The 24,788-nt window shown below is 53.4% G+C and overlaps 6 protein-coding genes across 6 annotated transcripts; 3 read left to right on the top strand and 3 right to left on the bottom strand.

Annotated features, from left to right (window-relative positions):
• Positions 1 to 1,708: 1,708 nt before the first annotated feature.
• HD553DRAFT_137579 (uncharacterized protein) lies at positions 1,709 to 3,812 on the bottom strand. The gene is made up of 7 exons (XM_046176650.1): positions 3,644 to 3,812; positions 3,419 to 3,550; positions 3,130 to 3,321; positions 2,849 to 3,017; positions 2,557 to 2,754; positions 2,320 to 2,444; positions 1,709 to 2,234 (listed from the first exon to the last, which is right to left on the bottom strand). Exons 1-7 carry the CDS (start codon positions 3,752 to 3,754, stop codon positions 2,112 to 2,114), a joined length of 1,050 nt encoding a protein of 349 aa, XP_046033156.1. The 5' UTR covers positions 3,755 to 3,812; the 3' UTR covers positions 1,709 to 2,111.
• Positions 3,813 to 11,132: 7,320 nt separating this feature from the next.
• On the bottom strand, positions 11,133 to 14,991 carry HD553DRAFT_319013 (uncharacterized protein). Its single transcript, XM_046180953.1, has 16 exons — positions 14,356 to 14,991; positions 14,208 to 14,287; positions 13,665 to 14,135; positions 13,488 to 13,597; positions 13,264 to 13,424; positions 12,976 to 13,201; positions 12,886 to 12,917; positions 12,660 to 12,808; positions 12,502 to 12,597; positions 12,239 to 12,437; positions 11,974 to 12,168; positions 11,871 to 11,915; positions 11,737 to 11,818; positions 11,656 to 11,668; positions 11,288 to 11,593; positions 11,133 to 11,218 (listed from the first exon to the last, which is right to left on the bottom strand). Exons 1-16 carry the CDS (start codon positions 14,615 to 14,617, stop codon positions 11,177 to 11,179), a joined length of 2,469 nt encoding a protein of 822 aa, XP_046033155.1. The 5' UTR covers positions 14,618 to 14,991; the 3' UTR covers positions 11,133 to 11,176.
• Positions 14,992 to 16,461: 1,470 nt separating this feature from the next.
• On the top strand, positions 16,462 to 18,567 carry HD553DRAFT_300984 (putative high-affinity iron permease CaFTR1). Its single transcript, XM_046178651.1, has 9 exons — positions 16,462 to 16,718; positions 16,796 to 16,931; positions 17,001 to 17,066; positions 17,138 to 17,455; positions 17,529 to 17,601; positions 17,665 to 17,789; positions 17,854 to 17,944; positions 18,008 to 18,073; positions 18,141 to 18,567. The coding sequence occupies exons 1-9, from the start codon at positions 16,642 to 16,644 to the stop codon at positions 18,467 to 18,469; spliced, it is 1,281 nt and encodes a 426-aa protein (XP_046033154.1). The 5' UTR covers positions 16,462 to 16,641; the 3' UTR covers positions 18,470 to 18,567.
• Positions 18,568 to 21,113, top strand: HD553DRAFT_337416 (uncharacterized protein). The gene is made up of 9 exons (XM_046182286.1): positions 18,568 to 19,173; positions 19,234 to 19,380; positions 19,442 to 19,702; positions 19,767 to 19,907; positions 19,980 to 20,175; positions 20,234 to 20,366; positions 20,431 to 20,606; positions 20,676 to 20,792; positions 20,860 to 21,113. Exons 1-9 carry the CDS (start codon positions 18,811 to 18,813, stop codon positions 21,009 to 21,011), a joined length of 1,686 nt encoding a protein of 561 aa, XP_046033153.1. The 5' UTR covers positions 18,568 to 18,810; the 3' UTR covers positions 21,012 to 21,113.
• Positions 21,114 to 22,216, bottom strand: HD553DRAFT_318985 (uncharacterized protein). Its single transcript, XM_046180952.1, has 4 exons — positions 22,067 to 22,216; positions 21,742 to 22,002; positions 21,555 to 21,652; positions 21,114 to 21,478 (listed from the first exon to the last, which is right to left on the bottom strand). Exons 1-4 carry the CDS (start codon positions 22,179 to 22,181, stop codon positions 21,170 to 21,172), a joined length of 783 nt encoding a protein of 260 aa, XP_046033152.1. The 5' UTR covers positions 22,182 to 22,216; the 3' UTR covers positions 21,114 to 21,169.
• A 190-nt stretch (positions 22,217 to 22,406) lies between these two features.
• Positions 22,407 to 24,699, top strand: HD553DRAFT_352796 (uncharacterized protein). Its single transcript, XM_046183721.1, has 2 exons — positions 22,407 to 23,547; positions 23,630 to 24,699. Exons 1-2 carry the CDS (start codon positions 22,580 to 22,582, stop codon positions 24,561 to 24,563), a joined length of 1,902 nt encoding a protein of 633 aa, XP_046033151.1. The 5' UTR covers positions 22,407 to 22,579; the 3' UTR covers positions 24,564 to 24,699.
• Positions 24,700 to 24,788: the final 89 nt, after the last annotated feature.

The raw sequence follows: 24,788 nt of genomic DNA, 5'->3' as shown, positions 1-24,788 counted from the left end.
TGCTGCCATGCTCCCACATATGAACGTCTCCTTCCCGGAGAATCTGGCATGGTCAGTCCCAGCGTCGAATGTCCCGGCGACGATCGATTTCCAGATTGTCTAGTCGAACGATCGGGAGGGGTAGCAGGTCCATACGATACGGCCCTGCCGTCGTACCCTGGTCCTAGTCTGAGCTGGTTATGAACGAGGTCTCGGTACTTTTCGTCCAGCTCGGTGCTGTTATGATGGATATACCCCCGGTTGTACTGATCGTCAGGGCCCAGGTCGAATTGGTTGAGGGGGTCTTGCTCGTCGTTGAGAATTACGTGCCCGTTGGCGTAGATCTGAGGAGGAGGTAATGATGATGATGCTAGCCCCCCGGCTTGTCCGGCATCAAGTCGAGGAGGTAGACGGTGCGGACTGATGTCGGGAGAACGACCACTACCGCTAGCTCGACTGGCCTTGAGTCGAGGACTGAGGGTAGACGATAGGGTAGGTGTGCGAGGAGAGGATGGGTAATCTGTCGACCTAGAGTGACCGACGCTGCCGTCGTTGCTCGTGGTCGAGATCTTGGGAACCATCCTTGGGACCTTGGGAAATTCTGAAATTGTGAGGAATGGCTGGACCTGCTCTGGGATCTGGGTGCGAGGCAGGAGGGGGATGCGTGTTTGTTCGCCCGTTCCCCTCGTCGCTCCTGGCTGGCACAGATAAAATCTGATCCCGCGAAGCTTCACCTCCGGGCCTGGTGTTGTCCCTGATCGGAGGATTTCGAGTGGTTTCTCCCGGAAATAGCCGTCGTAGAGGTTGGTACGGTGGTACGGTGGGTAGGTGGGTGGTCTTTGCAAGATAAATCGATGGTAGGTGTAGCGAATCCTGCTTATCGCCTTGATGACGAACAAGAAGGCGCACAACAAATGGTATGACGGATGATACGGTTTATATCTGTCCTCGCAAGCCGAAATTCACCGAACCTTGAACTGCGGGGGGGTCATCTATCCCCCATGTTGCCCAAGCCCATCTTCGACTTATCGCAAAACCACCCCTCCACTCATGCCACTCATGACCCCGTTTCGTCTTCCTTCTTGTCGTGTGACCACCTCTTGGCTTTTGCGACAACTCAATCATGCCGGCGGGAGGACACGCTAAACAAAGTAGTGCTGGCTGGACACGAGGGGTGCTGCGGACAAGGGGCTGGGCGCAGGATCGTAAGCGAGATTCGGCATACGCCCGCCGCGCAGACGACTTGAAACCCGCAGTTCTTTCATCGGCATTCTTCCGTCTTATCGTTGTTGTTGTTTTGCCCATACACAACTCGCAACGCGCCATGGCGATCTGGCGACCAACGTCATCCTTTACTCGATGCTCTCAAGTGTTTTGTATATTTATCATGCACGGCCACCGGATCCGGCCCGCTAGCTGATCAAGTTTGGTTTGGATCCGATCTCGGGGATTGCGAGCTGACTCCCTCCGGCATGGCTGGTTCGTCGATCATCGTGGCCGAAGCGTTCTGACAGCGAAAGTCTGAAATTCTAAACAACCCGGAATGTACTGCCTCCTCCTTGTTCTCAATTGTAGGGCTGGTCCTACCCCAGCGAAATAACCTCGTACGCTCTTCCATATCGCCTATGATTCGTTCACCTCTGCACCATAATCGCGTTACGCCGCACTGGACATCATACGTGGGGGATACTCCTGACAAGGCGACACCGCGGTGACAGGTGGAGAGCGCACTGCGAATCTACAGAATAGGTCACTAGCCACGAGCACGGTACAACCGCTCTCCTACCCCCTTATAACTATCAACCTATCTCTCCAGCTTTTACCGAGCTCAGCAACCACTCTTATCAACGGGTCAACCGCTCACCTACGCCATACGACAATCATCTCATCTCTCAAGTCTTCAGCTTCAGCCGGTATAGCCGCCGCTCTTCTAATGCTTACCGACCCATCTCTCCTATGGTGTTTGGTAGGATTCAGAAGCCTCAACAAAAGGAAGCTGCCGCTCCTGCTGAAGGAGGGATCAACTTCGAGGTTCGACATTCATGTCACAAGCCCAATCACGTGGCGAGGTATCACGAAGACAAAGCTCGGACCGCGCGAAATCCCTTGTGTCCATCATAACTTCGTTCAACCTATTTGTCGTCGTCCCCATCGTCCTCCAATCCATCCATATTGATCCGAACGTCTTTCAAATGCTGATCAGCGTGCTTCCTGACCGTCCCATCCGTGATGATACGCCAGATGGGCAGTCCGATCTGATTGAACCCAATGCGCATCCGTACCACAGTTGAGCTTGAGATCCGTTGTATCACTCGGTTGGGAAGCTGAAATACGACTCACAAAGCCAATGATACTGAGGATGATATCCCACAGGGTGTTGTTCATAGGTACGGCACCTCGAGTCTGACTTCGAACGAGATCGGTGATGAAATCGTTCGTGATCTGGTAATACCCCTTGTCCATCCCTGAAACGTGCCCATGGGAATGACCACTCGTCAGCACTGGCCCGCTTGTCTCGACGACTCCCCGCACTATCAAGCAACACTTCCCGCGCCTACGCCTGCATCCGAGACTCACCGCTCAATAACACCTCTACACATTTCTCCGGCGATATCGGTTCGTCCCCCTCTTCAATCTTTTTCGTCACTGCCGGTTTCGTCTTTTCCTCCTCGTCATATCCGGGCGACAAGATACCTGCCGGGGTATACAGGTGGATCTTCAGGTCGTGGGACTTTTGATAAAGCAGGACTTCGGAACGCAGCGAGTCGGCCAGACCTGTCGTGAGAGCGATAGGCATTTCAGTCCGGTCAGTTAATACTCGAGGAACTCATGGGAAAAAAAAAGAACGGAAGGGGGGCCGGGGACTCACCTCGGATGGCGTACTTCCCCGCAGAATATCCCGTATATCCCACAAAGGTCGTATACCCAAGGAAACTTGAGACGAACACGATCCTTCCGCCCCTGATACCCTGCTTGACCATCGTCCTTAGGGCTACCGAAGAGGTGTGTAGTGCGGGTAGATAGGTCGCGTTCAGGGTCTGGAAAGGATTTGAAACGAGTACACATCGCACGACATGTCAAGAAGAGGAACAAATTCAGCTTGAATGACAACCAAGAGGAAGGAATGAGAAGCAGATTTCGCGGACTCACCCAAGTGAAATCCTCCGAGCCCATCTCCACGAAATGCTTCGGCTTGCTCGCTCCCGCGCACAAGAACACATAGTCCGGGACTCTGCCATCGTGCCGCGTAATGGATTGACGGTAAGCCTTGGCAGAGGGTTTGAATTGGGACAGGTCGGCTGAGATCTGGATGATCTTCTGGGTTGGGGAGGTGGTCTGGGCCTGTGTTGCAATTTTCGATGCGGTTGCAGGGAATACGCGGCAAAAGGTTAGTACAGTTACTGTATGAAGAGATCGAAACAAATAAGGCAAAGCTTGCCTTGATCCTCTCGACGGCCTGTTCGAGCTTCTTCACGTCACGTGCGACGATGGTGATGTCCGCTCCTTTCTGAGCTAGCCCTTCGGCTAATGCCAACCCTAGACCAGATGATCCGCCCGTGATATAACAATGCTAGAGAAGTATCAAAACCAGAACAGTGTGCAGCTGGAGTCAATCTTGTTTATTTGGCGAGGGTTGCCGCCGGTAGATGATCGCGGAACTTACCTTGCCGGAGTAATCGACATGTTGACGGAAGAAGAGTGGCATGACGATATACCGGGTGACCAAGAACACACCGAGAGTGAGCACGGCGGTTCTCAGGGAGATGAAAGGCATTCAAACAGAGGCGGACTTGAGACTGGAAATCATTAAGGTTGAATCGTATCTTGTCATATAGATCAGGGATCATCGGGATCGCGATGGAAGCTGGAGGTCTGAAGTGCTTGATTCTCGAGACAGCAGCTTCGGGAGAGACCGGGTGCTAAATCTGATTCCGGTGATGATTCACATGTGTACGTAAGTGCCATGTGAGCCGCGCTTTCCAGACAAAAACAACAAATTCCATCAATCTCATCGCAATTCCCATCAACGTATCAACACAATTCCCATTAATCAATTCCCATCATATCATCAAAAAGTGGTTCGGACTGAACTTGACATCATCAATTACACCTCCCTTCTCATATCACGACCACTTTTCGCCACCACGCACATCGACTCAGCACCACCACTACACTCTTTTGAAACTGTACGAATCACTCACGACATTACACACGGAAACCCAAACCTCGACCACAACACCCGGCACCGTCCAGCATGACCGACCAGTCTGCGGTCGTAAAGGCGACGCAGCACGACAAGGAGAACATCGACATCGACTCGACCAAGAGTGTCCAGGGCAAGAACAGTAAAGAGTCTCTCCTTGCTATGGACGGCGGGGACAAGGTCGAGCTCTTGACCAAAGATATCGAAGGGGAGAGCGTTCCTGCGCCTAAACCCAAGGAGTCGGTTGGCGGCCAGTCGACTTCGGACGTTGAATTGAAGTCCACTGAGGATAACGATGCCTCTGGCAAGATTCACGACCAGACCCCGGCCGATGAAGAGGTCGTCTCGGACAACCAAACCGAGCACGTCAGCAGCTCCGTCGCTTCTCCTCAGAACGATACTCTCACCGTCTTTCCCACCTCAAAGGACCTTGAAAGCGAGACCGTTCCTTCAACCCCTACCACTCAGACTGACGTCAAAATCGCAAGCAGCAATCCCGCCAACGACACTGACCACGAAGACGACGACGCCGTGTTTGTCTCCTCCTCCGACCTTGTCGGTCACGATCCCTCTCTCGACACTCCCACCTCTCAACCTTCCTCTTCCCGTCGTAGCGGAAACAAGGCTGTAGAGTTTACCAAACGACTCAGCTTCAAGGGAGTCAGCGAAGGACTCCGAAGGACCGGATCCAGGTTGAGTGACAAGACCCCGGGGAGCGAGAGGGGAAGTATGGACGTCCAGCAGGAGAAGAGGATAAGCTTGGATAAAGTCCAAGAGAAGAGCGCTGGGACTGGCGAAGACAAGACAGGGACTGTTGAGGCCGACAAGTCGGGCGCGTCTACCCCCGGGAACGAGAGCAAAGATCAATCGGGTGCTTCGACGCCTACGGGTGTAGCTGGAGCGGCTGTGCGACCAGCTTTCAGGGCTAGGGTCAGTGCTTCGGCTGAAGGGGTCAAGAGGGCCGTTTTGGGCTCGAGAAAGGACAGCGCTGGATCGGTGAAAAGGGTCGAAGGTAAGTTGATGATGATCGACGAAAAGCGATAAGGAGTCATGAAACGGAATGGCTGATACGAGACATTGTGACTTGTTTCATTCTAGCCAAACCTGCAGGGACTTCCACCGGCGCTGGGAACAAGGCGGGCTTGTTCCGACGAACCACCGCTGGAGCCACCTCGGCTCGACCCTCTGCTGCTTCGACTGCGAAGCCGACTACGACCACAACCACGGCACCGGCCGTACGTACCACCAAGACGTCCTTGACGAAACCTACGGCGAGCTCGGCTCAAAAGGCTACTGACAAGGGAGATAAACCTCTACCTCAACCTCCTGCTTCGAGATCGATGACGATGGCGAGCGCGAGGGAACCTCCGGTCCCGCCCAAGAACACTTTGCCCCATCCTTACCGCGTCACCGCGCCTACCGCGGCGAGTGCTAACAAGGCGGACGTCGCTAGACAGAGGACTAGTACCGCAGGGTCCACCTCGTCTACCCCACTCAGTGGGACCACTCGAGCTCAAGCCGCCGTCGGTGTCAACAAAGTCAACGCGACTGGCGCCAGGTCATTCTCTGCAGGAGGGAGCACGACGGCTGCGACTTCGGCTTCTGCGCCCAAGAGTCCTACAGCGGTCAGGATGAGAGCCTCCATGACCTCCGGATCTATCTCAGGTGCGGCTCATACGAGGGAAGTTTCGGGTACGAAGAAGCGGGACGAGGCGTTCGTCGTCCCCTCTGCTGCGACCCGGACTAACTCGGTGGCTAGTACCAGTCGGGTAGGATCTTCCGTGACAGGGAGGTCCAGCAGTGCCGGGGGAACTTTGGTCGCTAGGTCCATGACTGCTAGAAAGAACGAGATGGAGGTCAAGGTGAGTCCGAGGTAAACTAGTCTGCCTTGACGAGCGGGAGTTGACCTTTTTCGATCCACATACAGCTCAAGGACGCTCATGTCGAGGTCGACAAGCTTCGCAAGGAGATTGTGGATTGCAAGCGTGAGATCGACGAGCGAGAGCGATTGTTGGCCGAAGTCCGAAAGGAGGGCGTCGATGCTGTAAGTCTTGGGCACTGATTGTCGCTGCCGATTCCTCTAACTGACGATTTTTGAGTCACCTTATACAGTCCGAGCTGGAACCGAAACTCAAGGAGATGGAGATCAAGTATAGCGCGACCAGGCGAGAGTTGAGCGATCTCGTCTCCAAGTGAGTATCATACCAGACTTTGGATCGTTATCTAGTGTGGCTGAACGCAGACCCCTCGAACAGATATGAATCCCTCACGTCCACCCATGATGCCACGTCGACCGAGATCGAGACCCTTACCCAGGAAGTCTCGCAGTGGAAGTTTGAAGCGGAGAAGAAGGCCACCAGGATCGAGACTCTCGAGGCTAACCTGGCTGACTTGAGTGTGAGTACGGACGGGGAGTCTTACAAGGCAAAAGGATACTGAAATGGGTATTTTAAAATCTGGTTCAGACGAAGTTGGAAGAGGCTGAAAGCCGTTTGGAGAGTCTCAAGGCCTTGGAAGCTAAGATTGCCGATCTTGAACGTGAATTGGAAGAGAAGTCTAAGGATCTCGAGGTGCGTCTGGTCATCATTTCTGGAAGATAGGCCACTGATCCATGCTTCCCTTGTTTCTAGGCTTCTAACAAGAACCAATCGGACGTGCAGTCCTCCCAAGTCGAGCTAGACGAGACGAAACGTCAACTCGATGAAGCGCAGATCAGGATTCGAGACTTGGATGCCGAGTCAGAACGCTTGCAGAGCGACTTGGCCTTGCTACAGAAAGACAAGGCCGACTGGGAGGACGCTGAAAGTCGATTGGCAGCGATGCGTGCAGATGCCGAAGAGCAGTCAAAGGCTCTGAACTTACGGGTCTCGGAACTTCAGGCCAGTCTTGACAAAGCAGAGGAAGAGTCCATGCGATACAAGGCTGCTATGGAGGATCAGGATCAGTCTGTCGACGAAATCAAGAAGAATCTTTCCGGTTCCGAGTCCAAGATCCGTCATCTTCAAGCCGACCTCGACAACGCACAGAAGGAACTCGAGTCGAGTGAAACTGCACTCGCCGAAGCAGTGTCCGAGCTCAAAGCCAAGTTGTCTTCCTCTGAGACCGAGCGGGACAAGGCAATTGAGGAGGGCAAAACCGCCAGTGAAGCTGCCATCAAGGACCTCGAGCGCGTGCAGGCCGAGCTCAAGGAGGAAAGGGAAACCATCCAGACATTGACAGCCAAGGTTGCCGAACTGGAGGATAGCCACCTCCAAGTCGTATCGGAATTCGAATCAAAGTTGCAGGACCTCTCGGATCAGGAACAAAAAGCCCGTCTACACGCTGAAGAAGCCGAGCAAAACGTGCAAGAGGCAGAAGCCAGGGTGCGAGCGGCTGAGACCAGAGCTGCGGCACTCGAAAAGGACTTGACCGCCCGTGATGCGGACCTCAAGGCAGCTACTGCCGAGATCGAGGCATCCGCCAAGGAAGAGTCTGATGAAGCCGCCCGAAAGCTCGTTGCCGCTCTAGAGAAACTTGAGGAAGCTGAGAACCACCTCGAGGCTGCACGAGAAGAGAAGATGCAACTCCAGCTCGAGATAGAAGCTGCAAAGGAACATACTGAAGAGATGGTCAAACAGTCCATCGCGACGGCTCGAGCGGACCATGACCAGGAAATGAACACTCGTCAAGAGCAACACGCTACCGCTTTAAAGTCCCTCGAGGAAAATTTGACTGCCGAGGTGGAGGCCAAGGCCGGCGAGTTGAAAGAAACGGCTACTCGTCTCAAGTCACTGGAGGAGGAATTGGTTCAGGCTCAAGACCGCATCGAATCGCTCCAAAACCAAGCTGAAGCGATGAAACAGGACGACTCAACTCTGCACGAGCAGATAGAGGCTGCAAAACGTGAGATCGCAAGGTTCGAGCATGAAAAGCAGTCGGCTGCCGATGATGTCAAAGAGGCACAAACACAGCTGGAGGCCCTTCGCAGGGAGGCGGCCGAGACTGCAAACAATCAAGCTGCCCTCGAGGCACGACTGCTTGATCAACAGAAAGATCTCGACAGTGCCAAGGCAGAAGCTGAGAGGTCCGCTCTCGATCTCGCTGCAGCCGAGGCCTCCGCACACGAACTCGACGAGAGAGTTCGCGCTGCTGTGCAGAAACAAGATGAATTGCTGCAGCAGCTAGAGGATGTGAACGGCCAAGTCTCGCGGTCGCAACAGGATAAAGCGGTCGCCGAAGAGGAGACTGCTAGCGTGAAAAAAGAGATCGTTCAAAGACTTGCTGAGGTAGAGGGTCTCGAGGAGACTCTGCAGAAGTGCAAGTTGGAACTGGCAGAGCGGGGGGACGCCCTGCTTGCGGCAAAAGACGGCGAAGCCAACGCACAACAGGAACTGGAAGAAGCCCGTCTTCACGCTCAAGAGAAAGAAAAACTTGCTTCCGAAGTTGAGTCTCTCTCGAAAAAGCTGCAGGAGAAGGAGGCCGAATTGTCGACGCAGCTTGAGAAGCATCAAGACCTCGCAAACGAGATCAACGCTCTCAAAGCCGTCGAGGACACGGCTGCGAAAAGCCAGGCGGAAGTCGATACGCTCAAGGAAGCACTTAAAGAAAAGGAGCAAAATGCAGTGGCTCTTCGGCAAGCCGCATCTTCTCATCAAGGCGAGCTCGACACCCTCCGAACTCAGATGAAGGAGATGGAGGATCGCTTGCAAGCGCTGTCGGAAGTCGAGAAGTCTCTCGAGGATAAAGAGGGTAAACTCAGCGCTGCCCAAACGGAAACGGCGAGACTTCAAGCGCAGGTAGAATCTAGCCAAGAACAGCTGCTTCAGGTGAAAGCTGCCCAAACCTCGGCCGAGTCTGAAATCGCGACCCTCAAGGGAGACCTCGAGGCGGCTCGAGTTGCAGCCAACAGCGCTAAGAAGGAAGTAGACGCTGCACGAGAGGATCTCCTTGTGGCACAAGACGCCCTTGCCACCAAGGAAACCGACTTGTCTACCCTCAAGACAGAGCTCGAGCAGATCCAGTCCGAACTCAGCGATACCAAGCAAATTGCTGCCGCTGTCCAGGACAGCTTAGACACTGTCAAGTCCGCGTTAGAACAACGCCAGAAGGAACTTGCGATCGCTAAAGAGGAGTGCGAGGGGTATCGAACCGAGCTGGAAACGTCTAAGGCCGCTTGCGAAGCGGCTCAAGCGGACCTGCAACAGGCGAGCGCGCAACTCAACGAGACGAAAGAGACTCTTGCTGCGACTCAGTTGCAGCACAAAGAGGACTCCAACAAGTTGCAAGCAGTTGAAGCCGAGCTTGAAGCGCAGAAACAGGTGGTGAAGGACCACGGTGAAGAGACTTCCGGCTTGAAGACCAAATACGCGGAGAAGGAAGGCGAACTTGCTGTAGCTCAAGAGGAGCTGACCAAGACTCGCTCGGATTTCGAAACCACTCAAAAAGACCTTCAGACCGCTCGAACCGATCTGGAGACCTGTCGGACGGAACTGAATGCCGTGCAACCAGCGTTAGAGGACGCCAAGAAGCGCGTCGCCGATGCGGAGTGGTTCCACGGCGAAGAGAAATCCCGCTCGCAAGATCGTCTGCGCCGTATCGAAGAGTTAGAAAGACAGCTCAGTGCTAGCCCGACCGAGGAAGATCACTCGCAGATTAAGGCCGAATTGAACGCGGCGCATCTTGAAGAAGTCAACCGTCTCAAGATCATCCACGACGAAGCTTTACAGCAGTTGAAGAATGATCTCGTCACGAAGCAAGATGAGCAAGCCAAGGGCATGCAGGAGATCATGACCGCGAAAGATGCCGAAGTCGAGCGTCTCAGGTCGGAAGCCGAGTCTGCCCATACCGCTAGCAAGCAAGAGTATGAAGTCCTGGAGAAGGCCAAGCTCGATGCTCAGGAACAGCTCGCGAGTGCGAACGACCAGCATTCTGCGAGGATTGCAGAGCTCGAATCGCATCACGAGCAAGAGCGTTCTCACGATGCCGCGATCCAAGCAGACAAGCAGAAAGCTCTTCAAGAAGATGCTGATAAAGCCATGGCGGAGGTTGAGCATTTGCGCGAGGTCAATACGAAGGCTGAACAAGCCCTGAAGGATCACGAGGAAGCAACGAAACAGGCCAAGAGCGAACAAGACAAACGCCTTGAAGCTCTTGAGAAACAAATTGAAGACCTGCGAGCGCATTCGAATGCGGTCGAGATCGAGAGATCCGAGCAAGCCGATCAGGCGAAAGAACTTCATGCGAAAACTCTTGCCGACTTGCAAGAGGGACATGCTTCCCAGATCAAGCAGTTGGAAGACCGCACTAGCGCTCTAACCCAGGAGAAAGAAGCGTCCTTGAAAACCCATGCCACGGAGATCGAGGACCTCAAACAGTCCTCTCACGAACGGGAACAGAAGCTAGACGAAGCAGAGGCGCGATTTGCAGAGCTTCAGGAGAAGATGAATAATCTCCAGAAACAGCTGGCGGCAAAGGATACGGAGTTGACAGATGCGCGCGAGGTGAGTATTTTGCCAACATCATCTGCAGGACAGATACTCAAGCCCTTTAGTCGCATTGAAACAGGCGGCCCAAATGAGCAAAGAGATCTTTGTGCAAACTCAAGAAGCGATGGAGCTCGACCTGAACAAGCTGAAGACTGAACACGCCGAAAAACTCACCAAGCTCGAAGCCGATTTGGCCAAAGCGAGAGAGGCCTAATTCTTGTGTGAGTCTAAGCCCGATAAGCATACGAGCGCGACAGAGAACTGACTGCAAAGCATGTCCAGCCATATCGTCTCGCCAATTTTTTCAGCATAACGACACACACGACACACTCAAATATACCGATTCCCTATATAGACCGCATGAGACTGGCCACGATAGACTTGATAATATTAACGACCTTGACCGTTGTGATGTAGAATAGAGCATTAGCATGTGTCGAGCCTGGTTTCAGACTCGATGCGACCATACGACACTATCAATGCTATGCTTGTGAATATGAATGTGATACAACGTCTAGATTGATTCAGATCAGAGAGGTGGTAGACCTCGTTTACACAGCGGACATGTATTCTGCGCAACTGGAGGAGTTAGCTGTGCGATCGAAGGGTGTGCTCACGGAGAGGCAAGTCTTTTGCTAACCTTTATTGACATCCATTGACTTAAGCAATCAGTGTGGAAGAGGTGATGACAGGGTGCGAGCGCGTAAGTGCGCCGGAAGTTGATATTCATGACTCTGCTACCAACAGCACCCATGTTGGTGGCGGTAGAGGCAAGCGCAGACTTGTCGTCCAGCGACTGCTTATTGTCCGAGTTGTGGGATCCGCCAATCTGATTCACGAGGATGGGTTCCATGCAAATCGAACAGTTACCAAAGTCTTGTTGACCAGACTCCGAGTCGCCGATAGGCAGCGGCTGATGATAATCGTAAGGTGGGGGAGGTGCGAACTGGAAAGGGGGACATATATCAGCGATTGTTACAGCAATGGACATGATGAGCTGAGACTGACTCTTTGCGGAAGGCTGCGGAATCAAGGCAATAGATGTCAGCCCAAACAATTTGGTAAAGCGAGTGATGCTGTAACACTTACAAAAACGATGCACCGAACCGTTCCTGTACCCAGAGCACGAGTACCTGGGCCCAAACATAGATCGGAAGCAACCAAATCGAACCTGAACTCGTCGATCAGCTTCAAATCGATCGAGGGAAAACTTCTACACTCACTATTGGTTTCCACAAAGAACACATTGTCGGGACAGCCGAATGCGTCTATATTATGTAGTCACATTGAGCAAATGATAAGAACCCGGACGGTGCAGCTACTTACATAACGGTAGAGCCAACCTGGCAGTACTCATGCCGAGGACAAATCTCCAAGTCAAGGATTTTCGGTTTCCTCGTCTTGCATTCCTCCATATCTGCGGTATCCAGAATGAATAGAGGATACCCAGTAGCACAGGCACGACTTGCGGAATGACGCCGATGAACATAAGGAAGGTACAGAACAGCATCAGTGTAAGCCCTGTATCGGTAAAATGGAGATTTGTCAGCTCCTTCTATCACACTTAACAAGTTCAGTCTCGCCTACTGACAACGCAGCTGAGGATGCCGGTTGATCTCGCTTTGCAAAGCCTCCAGTCTCGACATCGGCGAGCCAGTGGTCTCCGCGTCGTTCGTGCCAGGCGTGTCGTTTACCCCGCCTTCTGGATTCGCAGGCCGTTCAGGGGCTGTGCGAGCTGGAGTGCTGGGAGACTCTGGTGCTTGCACTCTATGTAGTATCACGATGAAGCGCTGATCGGCAGTGCAGGGGGTGAGCTCGAACGCTATAAGCTGTTTCCAGTCCGAAGTGGCTTACCGGACCAAAGACGAGCGCGGTGCAGAGACAGAGAAACGAAGGCAGAAGCAATGGCAGGGTTGTAACATTGTCCGACATGATCGCCACAACCGCGTGCTGAAGACACATCGGTAAGCCATCTGCTGCGGGAGAACAGTGTATGCTAGAAAGCTACTCACCGCCGAGAACAGCCATGCGTCAGCCCCGACCATCAGGATCATGCTCCAGAAGGAGATCTTGGCCAACGCGCTGGGCGTCCTTGTAGCCTCCATCTCCCACACAAAGCAGAACAAGATGATCAGGTTCGCGATAGCAGCATAGGCAGCATCTGCAGCAGGCACAAGTGAGTGATGTTCGGGATTCACCGTTTCTGTGTTCCGGTCAACCCGGTCGACATATGCTTACAGTGTATGGATTTATGCCAAAAAGCATCAGCTCTGCAAAGACAAGGAAGATCAGTACAGCGGAGACAAGACGGTCTACGTGATAACTCACGCGATTCCCTGACCACCCGTCAACCCATAAGCGACCCCGCATTCATCAAAGATAGCTACTCCCTCGATCTGGATTCCGTTCGGAGGTTGTTGCACGTAGATACCCGTTGGTTCGCGCATCTCTCGCTCGTACTCCTTAAGCATTTGCGCAGAGTAAGGGAAAGGCACCGGTAGAAGCCTGAGGTGGACTTGTATCGGACAAGCAGGATCATTGGAAGGAGCTTCGTCTATCAGACCGGGTCAATCAGTTGACGGCCGCCAAATCGGGTCTCGAAGGAACATGACATACCGTCATCCGAATTGCTGCTACCGGAACTGCCACCCAAGGTCGGATCCGCTCGAAGTCGAGCCAGATGCCGCTGCATTTCGAACAAGACCATCTTGCCTGTCAAGTTGCGCGCGTGTCGATCGGGAAGCAGGGGGGGTAGCAGTCGAATGTCGATTCCCTGGCTAAGAACGGCCTGCTGTTCAGTTATACTTCGGGTTGAGAACAAGGGATCAGCATGAACTCACCCAGCAGGCATACCTAGGAGGGTATATTCTCCAGTAGAACGTTGATGTACACCAGCTAGCTGGTAGTCTAGCACGCTAGTCTTGTCAGAATTCCAGAATGTCATTCCGGACTGCGAAGCTCAACCGGAATATCAGCTCCGCGTTTCAATCGGCACATTCGAGGACCTGCTCACGCACCACATGCACCCAAGCCCAATCATCGAACGAATCCTGCTGTTCCTTCAATCCATGTTTTCCTCGCTCATGGTCCCTGACGATAATGTTCCCGTCGACGTCACGAGCTACGACTTCTTTCTCGTTGATGTTGATAGACCAAGAGGTAACGCCCGCCCAGTCAAAGTCTCCTCTTTTTCGTGTAGCCTGAGTCTCATTATAGCTCGTGTGATTGATGAGTGGCCCTATCGTATGGGTCCCAGGGACTCGATGGGTAGCCTCGAGGTGGCGAAAGAAGTGATGAGAAGAGTTGGACGAGGAGGGGTCGGTCAGGTTGAGATAATGCGCGTCTGCTTCCCGGTAGAATCCAGTGACATTCTGGAAGTAGTGTGGACTGAACACCGAATCATCTTCCACGGGAAGAGTCTTTGAAGGATGCTCTCGATGTAGGTATGGTGGAAGCAGTGTCAAGCCTGATGGTATCGGCGAGGGTGACTGGCATCAAAATGAGAGAGAACATCAGCTAATATGCTTAAGCCGCTTGCATCCACACTTGTCTAGGCTTACAAAACTGTAGTTCGACTGAGAACCATTCAGATATAGCTGAAGCTGGCTAACAGCGTTCCCGAAGTTATCCAGGTCGTGCCCTGTTGACGACGCTGGGTCAGCGAATGCACCGAAAGACGTATCGAGCTCGTCATCAAGGAACACCTACGCTTCTGCTCAATCTCGTCCATCCCCATGGGCGGACTGCCTCCAGACATCATGAAGAAGAAGAACGTCATGAACATCAAGCTAGACATGCTAGCTCGTTGTTGTTGCTGATTTGCTAGGGCGGCTTGTTCCAGGAAGATGGCAGATGGAACTGCCGGCCTCGTCCGAGCTGCTGGGGTCGTATCAGCAGCGGCATTGCTGCCAGGTTCTGGAGGCCGGGGCGTCGCTTGGCGATCCACAGAATCTGTTGATGGGGAGGACATCTTGCGAGATGTCTTTTTCCTAGATCAACGCCGGATTTTGCTGCACTGTCTATCATCTTATACTGGAACGAAATGCGAGGTCGAGGGTATGATGAATAGGGTCGATCGACCGAGGTTCCAGGTGGAGGGTAAGCAACCCATGCCGTAAGGGCGATCCGTCCGCGGCAGCCGAGGCGCAAGGCGACATGAAACAGACTCGTCCTCGCACGTCGTTTCGCATGTTCGAGACCACTTGTGATATGCAAGATGAAGAACCAAGCCTCAGGCCGATAAATGTATACCTCCAAGGTCGCGGTAGAAAATGTTGACCTCTTCATTACAGTCGCGGTTCCACGGCGGCCTTACCAAGGGAGACGGTACTCTGCCGTTACTCAATATCTTTGGTGCGGCCAACAACACAGCAGGACTTGGGGCTCCGAGCCGGAACTGGACATGACTTGTCTACAAAGATTTCTTAATCAGACGTTGTTCACTTACGTTGAATCTGAGCCGGCTGAATGATAGATGACATGCTGTTGACTGGCTGTATATGAAAGTCGACGATGATGAAGAGACAAGCATGACGCCTTTTTTCATATTTCTCACGCACCTGGTCCGGTTGGTCTTGTTCAGGACTCCTCAAGCAGGATTCGTCCACGAAGGACTGACATGAATCATCTCAGTATCAAAGTGATTGTGCAGACATTGCGAAGTTTACAGGTCGATCGAGCGACTGTCGCTCTTGGTGAGGCGCTGCGTCTCTGCATGTTTGAAATGCGCAACTTTGGCCTCCTCTTGCGCTGCCTGCTGAAGCCTTATCATGTCGTCTTGACAGGCAGGCCTGAAATCCCAAGTTGTCCCTAATCTCGTTCGCCGCTCGCTTGGCCTCTACTGCCCTGTTTTACGGCTTCGCCCATGATCCCGATCCTGGATTGTAGTTCGAAAATTTCCAGAACTCGTAATGCTAGCAGTGGGCGCACGGAATATGTCTCTCTAACTCAACCGCATCCGATAGGGAAGCTATTCTCTTTACGTCAAAGGGGCAAAAAGTACGACATCATTTTCCATCTACCAAACAGCAGTCTGTCACTTTAGTTGTCGGTCATCTTGTAACGGTCACGACTGCACTTATATCATGAATCTTCTTTCGGAATCGGACACGTTGCCGAAACACCGCAGCTCCGTGTCATGGGCGGCCTCCAGCCGAATGAGACTGTTGAATATGAACAAAGACGCCATGGTCTACGCAGGCAGGGACACGCTGAGCAGCTTTACAAAGCGGGCAACTTCGTCCCGCATAGACGCATGCTTCAGGCTATTAGCACGACTCAGATCACCTACAACGAGCGGTATCACCTCCTCTTATTGCAAACATCTTACGCCTGGAGAATTGTTCGGCATTGCTAGAAAGTCAAGCACGATGAGATCAGGTGCATCAAGTTACAAGTCTCGGCTGCTAGGGCGGCGGTACAACAGGAGGTTTGCAATCGCTTGCATAGTAGACGCCGAACTATACCGAACTGCAGGATGTTGCGCGCTGCCTGCTGTCTTCCAACCTATGAGCGATGATGGGACGAGCAGCCCTGGAGACCTCGAATCCTCTGACAGAGGTCGAGTGATCTGAGCTAGTTTCATGTCGACCGGCGAATCGCTCTCATAGAGTTTCGGGTGAGAGGGAAACCTTGATGACCTCGACGGCCGTCGAATTAGAGCGGGACGAGAATAGAATCCACTGATCTCGGAGGCGGAAGCCTTTACAAGCGCGATCAGCGGATCAGCGGAACTACGAGGGAGGGAGACCCAGGCGCGCGAGGCACTAACGAAGCGAATTTTCTGATCCCGGTTATCTGATAGCCTACGAATGAGCAAAGTCTATCCCGATCGTCCCCGTCGAGGCCTTTTTTCACAGGGCAGGGGGAGGGCATGAGGGATTTATATAGCAGGGGATGAGCTCAACGATTGCTCACATCCAGCCTTGAGAGATTTGATGGAGGTGCTAGGATATCAATAGACCTCACATTTGAACCAAAACCAAGCCTACCAAGATGGCCAAAGATTTATTCTCCATCTCCATCTTCTTCATCATCTTCCGAGAGACGATCGAAGCGGCCATCATCGTCTCGTAAGCCAGGCGCCTCTAACCCAACACGGACGCGAATCAAAGTAGCGACGCTGATCCGTCAACGTCATATATCCCAGGGTGCTTCTGTCCTTTGTGGAACAGTTGATGAGCTCTGGCCAGCTCGCACCTCGATCAGGACCCGCAATCGAAGGCAACGAGGAAGATGGCGAGACCGTGCGCGTCAAGCGGATCATTAGGCGAATGCGAATCCAGGTGAGCTCTGCCATGTCTGGCATATATCTTGGCAAGGTCAACACTAATATACCCTCCACCTGCCGTTAGATCTGGGCTGGTGCCGCAACCGGGCTGTTTATTGCTCTTTGTATCGGTGGTGCCTTCATCGCTGTCGTGAGTTGGATGTTCATAGTAAAGCGGGCTTCGGGACTTTCCGCTGACTCTCTACCGCTTGTTTGCTCTAGTTTTATACCAAGCTGAGCGATCTCTGGGCCAAGAGTGAACAACTCTGGGAAGGAATCTTCAGTATCATCGCCGCCGTCCTCATCTACGTCATGGGTCTCGCCTTTCTCAAGATGGACCGATCCCGTGTCAAGTGGAGGATCAAGCTCGCCCAGGCTTTCGACAACAAGGTCTCGTCCACCGGGCTGTTGGAGGATGAGAAGCCTGAAGAGGCTGCCCGGGCTAGGAAGGAGGCCAGGAACGGGAAGTGGGCGTTGTTCCTGTTGCCGTTCATCACCGTGCTACGAGAGGGTGTCGAGGCGGTCGTCTTTGTCGGCGGAGTGAGTTGGAATGTTGAGCGAAATCTACCGCGTACGTCTCTTTTACTGATCCGTCACTCGTGCTCTATGATAGGTATCACTTGGTCAATCCGGTACTTCCATCCCCATCGCAACCATTGTCGGACTTATTGCCGGTGCTGTCGTCGGTTAGTCAAACTCCATCGATGACTATCAAGTCGTCATACTGACGGTCGCGACACTTCCGATAGGTTATCTGATTTACCGAACTGGTTCTACCTTTGCCTTGCACTGGTTCTTGGTCGTCTCGACTTGTTTCCTCTTTTTGATCGGTGCCGGTCTTATGTCCAAGGCGGTTTGGTTCTTGCAATACTACGTGCGTCTTTGAGCCTCTCAGACCGTGCATCCAGAGTTGCTGACCTTCCTTGGTATTCTCGTAGCGATTTGCGAAGAAGGTTGGAGGTGATGTCGCCGAGACCGGTAACGGACCCGGATCTTACCAGGTCCAGGGCAACGTCTGGCATTTGACCTGTGAGCGGGCTTGATACGCACGCTACACGTACTTGGAGAGGAACTGACAAGCTCTGACTTCAGACGGCAACCCGGAACCTGGCGCGATCGGTTCCAACGGTTTCACCCAGCTTGCCAACGCCATTGTCGGTAAGTCCAGCCAGTCTCGTATGGGTCTGCCCCAGCCCGGCGCAAAGCTGACTTCGATCCTATCCAGGTTGGAACAACGATGCTAACCTCGGTAGCATCTTATCCTACGTCTTCTACTGGATCGCCGTCATGGGCGGACTTTACTACAACAAGTGGTCCGAGGGTCGATGCACCTTCTTCGGCCGAGGTTCGGCGGCGTACAACAGGCGTATGGAGAGGCGAGCAGAAAAGGCGCAGATGCCTAGTCGACAGCTTTCGCCCGAAGGTTCTGGTAGCGAGGCTGGTAGTCACGGGAAGCAGGCTCCGCTCGATGAGATCTCGGCAGCTCCTCTGCTATTGAGGGATAACAGGACCGAGTCCTATTCTGCCGACGACAAGTTTGACAAGACCATTTAGAGGTGGTTTCGGAAAAGAAGCACATGTGCTGTGTGTCTTACTATATCAGACTGTCATCCCATGCCAATTAAAAGAATAATACGAGACAACTTGCAACTAGCTACTAGCACAGATAACGTTCATACGACACTGGCCCCGGGCAGTCGGCAAATGATCATATGACCCGGTCGTCACCCCCTCGCCGAGTCTGCTTACGTGAGCGAGATTGCGGAGCCGACAAGCTCAAAGGTCGCATGTATCCAAGTAGCTACGAGTAGTGATCGTAGTGATCGACAATACTCGTTTACACAACCATCCCTTCCATCTAACGTCTTCTCCTATCAAGCGCAAACAACCTCAACATGTCTTTAGCTGACGAGTTGATGAACGATCTGGACGGTCTCTCGGACGAGGGGGGACCTTCCGACACGGAACAGCCTGTTGCTGGACCCAGCTCGGCTGCCAATGGCGACATGGGCCCTCCAGCATTGCCCAGTGGCGTCAAAAGCGTACAAGACGACGAAGACGATGACATGAAGCCTGTGGAGGAGGAAGAGAAGTTGGAGAGCGGCGAGTCTGTGGCGGGCTACGTACCTGCAGGAGGTACACGGCCAGCAGAAGAGCTGGACCGGGACGAGGTCGAACATATGAACCTCAAGACGATTGAGAATGTCGAGTCGGTGGTGAAGCTCCACAAGTCGAAGAGGCTGCATGAAGCTCTTGCCGTAAGTATCAAGTGTATTTTATCCTTGACCAGAACGGAGCCTGATCTTACGGCCGTACAGAAAATCGAATTCTACTCCAACACAGACAAGCCCATTGACAATTCCATCGAGAGTGGCCCAATAGAGGAGAATCCTGAATACGCTTTGATCGTTCAAGCGAACAACCTGAGTGTCGAGGTAGACAACGAGCTGCTTCTCGTTCACAAGGTAAGCAAGGCTCGACCCCCCTCTTTTGCTCCGCCAACTAACGGTTGCCTCCTCGGATCAGTTCATTCGCGACCACTACTCTATTCGTTTCCCGGAGCTCGAGCAGATCATCGCGGATCCTTGGGACTACATTAATGCCGTGAGATCGATCGGCAATGCGGAGGATCTCACCAAGCCAAAGACGCCTTTGGGAGGCCGACATGGCCTGGGTGTCAGCATGACTGCTTCGATCTCTCGAGGGAGAATGCTATCTTCAGGGGAGTGGCAAGTCATCGAAAAGGCGTGTGATGTGGCAGTAGAGCTGAGGGACGCACGAGAGAAGGCGAGTCACTTCTGCGAGCTCTGAATCTAGCAGGAAGTCGTGCTAATATGGCACCTTCCAATAGATCTTCGCTTATGTCGAATCTCGAATGAACATTCTCGCCCCAAATGTCTCAAACATTATCAGCACGACTATCGCTGCTAAACTTCTCGGTGTAGCCGGAGGTCTCGCTGCCTTTGCTAAAACGCCTAGTTGCAATATCTACGTGGGTCTAGCCGTCAGGGTGTTGTGCTTTCTCGCCTTCACATCGTGCTGAGTATTCCCGTCTTCGAAACAGCTGTTTGGAGCTCTGAAAAAGAGTATGGCTACGTCATATCTGTCGGCAGCGGGTCAGCAACGTCATACCGGCTTCGTCTACCAGTCACCGATCGTTCAAGGAGCTCCTCCCGAGTTGCGTAAAAAGGTGCAGCGGACCGTGGCGAGCAAGTTGGTTCTCGCTGGAAGAGTGGATCTGGAGAGGAAGTGCAGGGATGGTAAGTAGTCTGAATAGGACCATACGCATTCGTATCGACGATCTCGTTCGCCATTCAGGTGCTTTCGGCCAGGAGCTGTACGAGAAGCTGGTCAAACACATCGAAAAGATGGCTGAGCCTCCACCAAGCAAGATTACCAAGGCCTTACCGATCCCCCAGGAGACTAACCGAAAGAAGCGAGGTGGTCGAAGGTGAGCTGCTATCCGGCTCGTCGAACCGTTTCGTGCGTCCACTGAGACGTCTTCCCACCTGCAGAGCTCGAAGCCAGAAGGAAGGATTCGCTCAGACCGAGCTGCGCAAACTGCAGAACCGTATGGTCTTCGGTCAAGCTGAGGACGAGACTGGTTTGGGCGAAGAATCTGTCGGTCTCGGTATGATCGGGAGTTCGAGTGGGAAGATCAGGGCAGAAGCGGTCAGCAAGGCTAGCAAAGGTGAGGTCGCTATCGTTTCCAGATGGACACAATTCACAAAACTGATGTCCCTCGGGTACTTCTTGGCAGCCAAAATGTCAAAGTCGAACCGACTACGAACGCAACTGCTCAGCAAGGCTGCTCAGAACAGCAACAATCCTACGTTGTCTGGTACTGCTACCAGCTTGGCCTTTACTCCGGTTCAAGGTAGGTGTCACGTGACTAGCTGATGGCTTTGAACCTGTCTGACGGCTTGAGTTTTATGCTCATTCAGGAATCGAAATCGCTACCCCATCACTGTCTGCCGCACAGAGGGTCGCAGCGGCAAACGACAGGTGGTTCGGTGGTGGAACATTCACGCACGTCAAAAAGGAGACGAGCAACATTCCTGGACAGAACAGCACCAAGCCGAGTGGATCTGGATGATTCGTTGCGAGCGTACCATGGTATAGACATTAAACGTGCAACCGCGATCGAGTGTTGTATCACAATAGTTGCGAGATACATATGAGAGCATCATCTTATGCTTGTCGTTAAGAGTCGTAAATCGTTTCGTTCATCCACAGAGATTCGTACGGAAAGGATCAGTAGATCCCCCCGAACCCGCTCATCCCGGGCATATCCAGATTAGCAGCCAAATCCTCAACATCCACCTCCGCTTCGCCCTGCTCTCCGCCGACCTTGCGCTTAGTCTTCTTCTCGACCACCGCCGCCTTCTTGGCCTTGTCCGCAGCGAGCTTTTGTTTGATGATGGCTTCTTGTAGGACGGCGAGTTTCTTGCGATTGTGTGGCCCGCGGAGACGATGCCGGAGGGTCGACGTGGTGATGGTCTGTGCCTGGGATGTCGAGTTGAAATGGGGTGGAGAGGGTTTGGGTGCTGGGCCGGGATTCATCTGCCATGAACGAGGAGTTTCAGCTTTGCATATCAAGGTTTGGGTATTAAATAGTAAAGAGCGAAGGCGGGCTCACGAGCTGGACCATGAAATCGTAGGCCATGTCGAGGACAAAGTCGACCGCCTCTGTGTTAGGAGTCTCGACATCGCCATGAACATAGAGTAGCTTAGAGACTGCATTCCCAGAGGTATCAATCGGAAGCTCAGAATCAGACTCGGCTGGGTGGAGATTCTACCCGACCGTCATATCTCGCCTGACTTACCGACAGCTCGAGGATCGGTCCTGACCTCGAGTGGTTTCGAATACTTTCCCCCACTTGGTTTAGGTTGAGTGACCTTGAGATTTGACGGCCCTCCAGTACTACTCTCGGGCTGTGAGCGTTGGTATTGAGGAGGAATGCCGTTCTGAGACGGTTGAGGCGGGAATCCGAGGGTGGGCGGAACCGGTGCTGAGCCTTGAGCGAGCTGTGGGCGAGCAGGTCCTGAGTTGGCTTGCGGAATGGAAGGCCGTTTCTGAGCAGGACCTGCCGAATAGTACAAGCCATCAAGTCAGTTTGACTGTAATCTCTGAGAGAAAGGCATGCTCACCTTGCTGCAATAGCGGTGGTAGCGGTCCATTCTGCAGAGGTGGCCTCGGATTCATGGCAGACGTGACGTGATAGGCCGGGCGTGGCTGCTGCTGGGGTTGATGTTGTGGGTTCATGGTTGCCAGTTCGATAGCGAATTGACCTTTTTGCGTATCGAGATTAATATTGAACAAAGGTAGGACGCTTGTAGCCTAGGTTGACCCCTGTGTAAATGAAAGAGAGGGACGACCTCGGTCACCGCGACTCGCGCTTTCCCGATTCAATTCCCAAGAGCGAGGGGGTCGCGTCGTAGAAAATCGATTGATCATGCTCATATTCCCTCTTGCCAACGTCAACATCATATCGTATCGTACATCGTACATCTCTTGCCTACCGTCCTCCAGCCCATCATTCGTCAATACGTCTCGCGGGTACCAAATTTCTATTCCATCTCACGAGAGGAATCACGGACCAGGCGCCTTCTCGATAGCCAAGTGATACCGGTACCTGCAACACAATTGCCCATCTCGACAAGATGTACCGACCGCGAACCTACGACAAGGATAGGGAAGAAAGGGCACCAAACATTCAGACAGTATACAATCGGCCTGACGATCGAGCCGGTCGGCCGGACGATCGAGTCCCAGCCCGATATGCACCCAGAGAACGATCAGCTTCACCCAGAAGGAGCGGCGTAGCAGGTCCATCCGCCTATGCGACCAGTCCCTATGCCAACGTGAACAAGCCGACGGCACTGGATCATTCTCACTCTCGTCGGATCTCAGGTTCTGATTACCGGGCTCCAGTGCCGGATTCGGGGTATCGGTCTGCAGGACCCGTGGCACCTGTACGAGGCTGGGAGGGCTCGAGACCCGGGGGCTCACCGAGCCATTATGCTTCTCCCATGGACCTTGGAGAGGCCAGAGAACCTCCCGGGGCAGTAGGCAGGTACCCTGAAGCGAGGAGCGAGCCAGGATTTTACAAGGAAAGAGATGCACCTATGAGTCAGCCTCTCATGAGAGATGCAACAGTGAGAGATGTCCACATGAGGGATGCAACAGTGAGGGATGTCCATATGAGAGATGCTACCACCAGGGAACCTCCTGTAAGAGATCTCGCTCGCGAAGCCTTTCACTCTCAAGATGCCTCGCAAAGCACAGCAGCGAGGGAGGGGAATGTGAGGGCAACAGGGATGAGGGATGGGCCATCTGGAAGGGAAGGACAACCACCTGAGGGGTTACCCAAGAGTGGGCCATTACACAAAGATGGACCTCTGAGGGACGGACCTTCGAGGGAAGCATCAGCGCCGGGGAAGGGCAGGGAGGGAGTTCGCGAGCCCGGCACGCGGGAGAGTACGCCGAGACATACAGGATCTAGGGAGTCGGGAAAGAGGCAGTCAGGGAGCCGGGATGTGCATATGAGGGACGCTTCGAGGGCATCGACAAGGGGAGACAGTCATGTGATGACATCGGAACAATCGGACGCCGCAGATACGTTCTTGCAGTGAGTAGCTGTTACGCATCCTCACCTTCCAATCTGCGATTTACCCGCAAACTTCTCTGACCTCTGGCTTGCTTTTCCACAGTAATTTCATGCTTCAACAACGAGCCATGAAGAACCTCATGCAAGCCAAGGACAATCTCAAGCAGTTCGAAGAGCTGAAATCTCAATGTCCGGACGACCCTCGACAACGGGCTGACCTGGACGCCAAGGTGCAGACGAAAAAGGACGAGCTCGTCAAGGCCGAAAAGACTATTGCCAAGCTCGCGGCGTCGACGACGGCTTCGCTGAGGGATTGGATGCGTGCGGCCGGGCAGGGAATGGATTTGCAGGGTGGCGGTGGAGATGCGACGAGGCAGGCTTCGAATGGGGAGTCGTCGGGCTCGAACGGGGTGACCAATGGTGCTTCTTCCGGCGGTCAAGCGCCTGTTATCCAAGGTGATGGATCAACGGGTGCCGCTCCTGGCGTTGCCATCAACACAGCGAACAACGCAGCGCCGAATCCGGCGGGACCGAGCACGAATGGTGATACGGCTGCCCATCCTGCCAACACCGGCAGCACTACTCCTGCCACTGCTGCCCCCGCTGCCGACCCCATCAGCCCGGCGACCAAGAACCGTAAACTGAAAGCGGGCGTGGCTCGAGACATCGAGGGACTCAAAGCCAACGTCGACAATCTGATCACGACGTACTACAACGTCGAGGACAACGCCAACGATCGAGCACAGAAACTCCAGGAAGAGATCGACGAAATCAAGAAACACCACGAGGCAGAGATCGCTGATACACTCTATATCGTGGAAAAGGAGCGGAAGGCTCGGAAGAGCGATAAAGCGAACGCCGAAAAACGTGATGCGGCCAGGGCGGCCGAGATCCAGTCACTCAGGATCAAGGTGCTCCAATCGGAACAGGCGATGAAGAGGATGGAGGAAGGGTTGAAATCGTTGAGAGATGGTACCGAGAGGGCCAAGGTGCCTTTGGGACTGGCGGAGAGGTTGGGGCCTATGGGAGGAAGCTGAGAGGGGAACGTGCGGATGGTGGGCACAATGACGACCTATTTACGAAAAGATGACAGCTAGCTGCTAGAGACCGATGGGGTGTATAGAGCCGATACGTTGTATCATTTCATTTGCATCTTTCCTGTTTCACTCACGCACTCACACACTTTGATGACTGAACCTTGATCGCGATCGACCGGCGCCGGAGAGGTAGTAAGCGCGAGAGAATGATGACGTCAACCTGGT

This window comes from Filobasidium floriforme (genome assembly GCF_021052385.1).
Source record: "Filobasidium floriforme strain CBS 6241 chromosome Unknown HD553scaffold_26, whole genome shotgun sequence".
In the NCBI taxonomy this organism is placed as follows: domain Eukaryota; kingdom Fungi; phylum Basidiomycota; class Tremellomycetes; order Filobasidiales; family Filobasidiaceae; genus Filobasidium; species Filobasidium floriforme.
This window is presented reverse-complemented; position numbering and strand designations above follow the sequence as displayed.

Coding starts and splice junctions, on each gene's coding strand:
- HD553DRAFT_137579 (XM_046176650.1), bottom strand. CDS start 3,754: ATGCCTTTCATCTCCCTGAGAACCGCCGTGCTCACTCTCGGTGTGTTC. Junction 3,322..3,418: donor AGGCCGTCGAGAGGATCAAG/GCAAGCTTTGCC, acceptor ATTGCAACACAG/GCCCAGACCACCTCCCCAAC. Junction 2,755..2,848: donor GGGGAAGTACGCCATCCGAG/GTGAGTCCCCGG, acceptor CTCTCACGACAG/GTCTGGCCGACTCGCTGCGT.
- HD553DRAFT_319013 (XM_046180953.1), bottom strand. CDS start 14,617: ATGTCCTCCCCATCAACAGATTCTGTGGATCGCCAAGCGACGCCCCGG. Junction 11,916..11,973: donor CAGGTTGGCTCTACCGTTAT/GTAAGTAGCTGC, acceptor TACATAATATAG/ACGCATTCGGCTGTCCCGAC. Junction 11,219..11,287: donor GTCAATGGATGTCAATAAAG/GTTAGCAAAAGA, acceptor CCAGTTGCGCAG/AATACATGTCCGCTGTGTAA.
- HD553DRAFT_300984 (XM_046178651.1), top strand. CDS start 16,642: ATGGCCAAAGATTTATTCTCCATCTCCATCTTCTTCATCATCTTCCGA. Junction 17,790..17,853: donor TTTGGTTCTTGCAATACTAC/GTGCGTCTTTGA, acceptor GTATTCTCGTAG/CGATTTGCGAAGAAGGTTGG. Junction 17,945..18,007: donor CAACGTCTGGCATTTGACCT/GTGAGCGGGCTT, acceptor CTCTGACTTCAG/ACGGCAACCCGGAACCTGGC.
- HD553DRAFT_337416 (XM_046182286.1), top strand. CDS start 18,811: ATGTCTTTAGCTGACGAGTTGATGAACGATCTGGACGGTCTCTCGGAC. Junction 19,703..19,766: donor TGAGGGACGCACGAGAGAAG/GCGAGTCACTTC, acceptor ACCTTCCAATAG/ATCTTCGCTTATGTCGAATC. Junction 20,607..20,675: donor GGTCAGCAAGGCTAGCAAAG/GTGAGGTCGCTA, acceptor ACTTCTTGGCAG/CCAAAATGTCAAAGTCGAAC.
- HD553DRAFT_318985 (XM_046180952.1), bottom strand. CDS start 22,181: ATGAACCCACAACATCAACCCCAGCAGCAGCCACGCCCGGCCTATCAC. Junction 22,003..22,066: donor ACCACCGCTATTGCAGCAAG/GTGAGCATGCCT, acceptor ACTATTCGGCAG/GTCCTGCTCAGAAACGGCCT. Junction 21,479..21,554: donor ACGATTTCATGGTCCAGCTC/GTGAGCCCGCCT, acceptor CGTTCATGGCAG/ATGAATCCCGGCCCAGCACC.
- HD553DRAFT_352796 (XM_046183721.1), top strand. CDS start 22,580: ATGTACCGACCGCGAACCTACGACAAGGATAGGGAAGAAAGGGCACCA. Junction 23,548..23,629: donor GCCGCAGATACGTTCTTGCA/GTGAGTAGCTGT, acceptor GCTTTTCCACAG/TAATTTCATGCTTCAACAAC.